The 3412-nt window shown below is 36.9% G+C and overlaps 1 protein-coding gene across 1 annotated transcript; it reads left to right on the forward strand.

The window, feature by feature from the left end:
• The first annotated feature begins 692 nt into the window (after nucleotides 1–692).
• On the forward strand, nucleotides 693–2921 carry LOC132052403 (transcription factor TCP14-like). The gene is made up of 2 exons (XM_059443923.1): nucleotides 693–1448; nucleotides 1766–2921. The coding sequence occupies exons 1-2, from the start codon at nucleotides 1001–1003 to the stop codon at nucleotides 2548–2550; spliced, it is 1233 nt and encodes a 410-aa protein (XP_059299906.1). The 5' UTR covers nucleotides 693–1000; the 3' UTR covers nucleotides 2551–2921.
• Nucleotides 2922–3412: the final 491 nt, after the last annotated feature.

Raw genomic sequence — 3412 nt, forward strand, 5'->3', positions numbered from 1 at the left:
TATTGTGACTTATACTGTAGTAATTTTTACATAGTTATAAATATATAAATTTTATTTTAAAAATTTCATATCCAAATTCATAATCAAAATTATATTATTTGACTCATAAAATTCGTACGGTGTCACATAAATGAATAAATGAAAACAAAGAGAGTATACAATACAAGCAGTGATGACATTAGACCACAATCATAAGATTTGAGGAAGGAATCCCAAAGCAAGCAAAGTTGCCTAACAAAGGGAAAGGGCTAAAGGCAAAGGGGAAATGATTACATGAATGAAAAATGGGACCCATTCACCATTGATAATCTTTCCTCTGAGTCTCTCAATTTTTTGACTTGAAATTATATGGGACCCACCACGGCCACCATTGTCTTTATGGATTGAATGATAAAAAGAGCACCTCACGTGGAGACTGAACCAAAGGCTCTGTCACAACCACAATAAAAAGAATAGCACGACAAAACCCCTTCAATTTCCCTCTTCCTGAATAATTTCATAAAAAAAATTATATCATATAAGATTTTATTTCCTTTTTCTTATTTACTAGTAGTACTAAGACTTATTCCAACTAATACTTGTCAAAAAGACATTAAAAAAGGACCCCAATAAAAGCAAATATTTTCTTTTCCCCTTTGTTCAATTTTTTTTTTTTTTTGCTTTTTAAAGCTTAGCCCTTATAATTCCCACTCATTATCTTTGTTGCTTTAAGTTTTCCTCTTCACATCTCTCTCTCCCCATAAACCGAAACAACACATCAATGCCCAAAGAATTCCCAATCAACAACCTAGAGGGAAACACACACATACACAAACAGTTTTTAGCTACTATAGTTTGATTCATTTCATTCATTCTAGCTAGAGTAAGAAACAAAGATCAGAAGTTTAGGGTCAGTCACTCAATTTCTCATAGAAAAAAAATAAGAACAAAAGAAAAAAGTTCTCCATTAATTTTTTAACGCTCGATCAGTAAGCTATTACACACTCTTTCAAGACTGATCATGGAAGGAGGAGGAGGTGATGATCATCTCCACCATCACCATCACCACCAGCAGCATCATCACCAGTACCGTCCTAACAACTTCCCTTTCCAATTACTCGAAAAGAAAGAAGACGAACCTTGCTCCAGCTCCTCAGCAGCTAATAATAACTATCCTTCGCTCACCATTTCCCCATCCGATATAAATACGAATATAAACCCTAATAGTAACAACCTCCAGATTACAGTTGCTTCCACCGAGTCTCCCAAAAAGCCAGCTCCGAAGAGAACTTCCACCAAAGACCGCCACACTAAGGTTGATGGCCGTGGTAGACGTATACGTATGCCAGCCCTTTGTGCCGCTAGGGTTTTCCAGCTCACTCGTGAACTCGGTCACAAGTCCGATGGCGAAACCATTGAATGGCTTCTCCAACAAGCTGAACCTTCCGTTATAGCAGCCACAGGAACTGGTAATTAAATGTTTTTTTTTTTAAACTGAGCTTCCATTGATCATTATCGATGTGCAAAAAGTTACAAGCTTAATTTGGCATCCCAAACTTTGTACAAAAGATCATTGAGAATAGACTAGAATACTTACCTATCCTAACCAAAAGAAGGCCACAGTGGCCTGTGGTAATTAAATGTTGAATAATCATTCAAAGTTTTCCTATTCTTTTTCACAATTTGCTAGTCAAAATATAGAGGTACTTATATAAATTATGCTGTTGAAAATTTTCTTAGACTTTGTTACTACTATTGTTCATGGTCTATTTTAATTTTTCAACAGGTACAATTCCGGCTAATTTCACGTCACTCAACATTTCGTTACGTAGTTCAGGATCTAGCATGTCCATACCATCTCAGCTACGATCCTCGTATTTCAATCCGAATTATTCACTCTCCCAAAGACGAGGTTTGTTTCAGGGTATTGGTTTGTCATCCGATAGATCTGCTACTACGTTGTTGAATTTTCAAACCGGAAATTCAAACCCTAGTAGTATGCATCAGTTGCAGCAAGCTAAACAAGAAATGCGGGACAATTCGTTAGATTTAACGGAGACAAGCATAGAAGAAAGTCTAAGTCGAAAAAGGAGACAAGAAATAGACTTGCAACAACAGCATCAGCAACAACAAAATGAACAACAAATGGGGAGTTATTTGTTACAGTCGTCAAGTAGTGGGACTATACCGACAAGTCATTCTTCTGTTCCATCTAATTTTTGGATGTTGACGAATAATAATAGCCAAGTTTTGGGGGGGGAACCAGTATGGACGTTTCCATCGGTTAGTAACACTGGTGCTGCGGCTGCTGCTTTGTATAGAAGCACAATGTCAAGTGGATTACATTTTATGAATTTTCCAACCCCAGTGGCACTATTGCCAACTCAGCAACTAGGCGGTGGCGGTGGTGGTGGCACACTAGGAGAAGGTCAACTTGGCATGGTCACTGGACTAAACCCGTATAGGCAATGTTCAGGTGTATCGGAATCTCAAGCGAGTGGATCACATTCACATCACGGTGGTGGTGGTGCTGATGATCGGCATGATTCAACAAGCCACCATAATTCCTAAAAAAAATTGACTGATCGATCATCAGAAGATTGTTATATTAGTCCTCTTATTGTGTTGTGTGGTAAAAGTTTGGATGGTTAAACACACACGTGAGGTTTGATTATATGCTTGCTCTATAATTTTGAGTTTTACATTTTTTTTTTTTTTTTTTTTTTTTTTTTTTTTTTAGTTCTTCCTATTTTTCGTGTGATGAATTTGCCTGCCGGTTTTTTAGGGTTTGAAGAGAGCAATATTTTTTCATTATTGCTTTACCCCTTTTATTCATTTTACCTAAAGGTATATGTCAAAAGTTACTATGTTTTGGCTGTGCATGGGGTGTATCCTAAGAATAATTTTACTTACTTGGGAAGTAAGATTTTTTCACTTTATTATTGCTGAGTTGTCCAAATATTTGGTCCCTTTTTATGATCTTGAGTAATACTTAGCTCACAAATTAGTTTTTCGAGTTGAGTTAGCTCAAAATATATCTGTTATCATGATTTTAGAGTCGCAACATTTCATTCTTGATTTACTGGATGTCCTATCTCCATAATACGTCGTTCACGCTTCAGTTGGCAGGTCTGCACACTACTAAAAGATCACGATTTTTTCACTAGAAATTATTCAGTGGCTATTCACATAGATATTTTGATTGACGCAGTGGGGAAAGAAAAAATAGTAGTGTTTTCACACGGAACAAATCAGGAAATTTCCTAGCGTTTCAGTGTGAACCTGTTTCCCACCATACGTTTTTTCAGTGAACTAGTTCGGTCGGTATTAGGTGGAAAAATCATATTTTGAAACAAAAAATTTCCACTGATTCACGGTGGGAAAAGCCATTGTTTCTACTAGTGGCAGGCCGTGTGAGCGTCTTGAGTTGTCC

Source organism: Lycium ferocissimum, chromosome 4, assembly GCF_029784015.1.
Source record: "Lycium ferocissimum isolate CSIRO_LF1 chromosome 4, AGI_CSIRO_Lferr_CH_V1, whole genome shotgun sequence".
NCBI lineage: Eukaryota > Viridiplantae > Streptophyta > Magnoliopsida > Solanales > Solanaceae > Lycium > Lycium ferocissimum.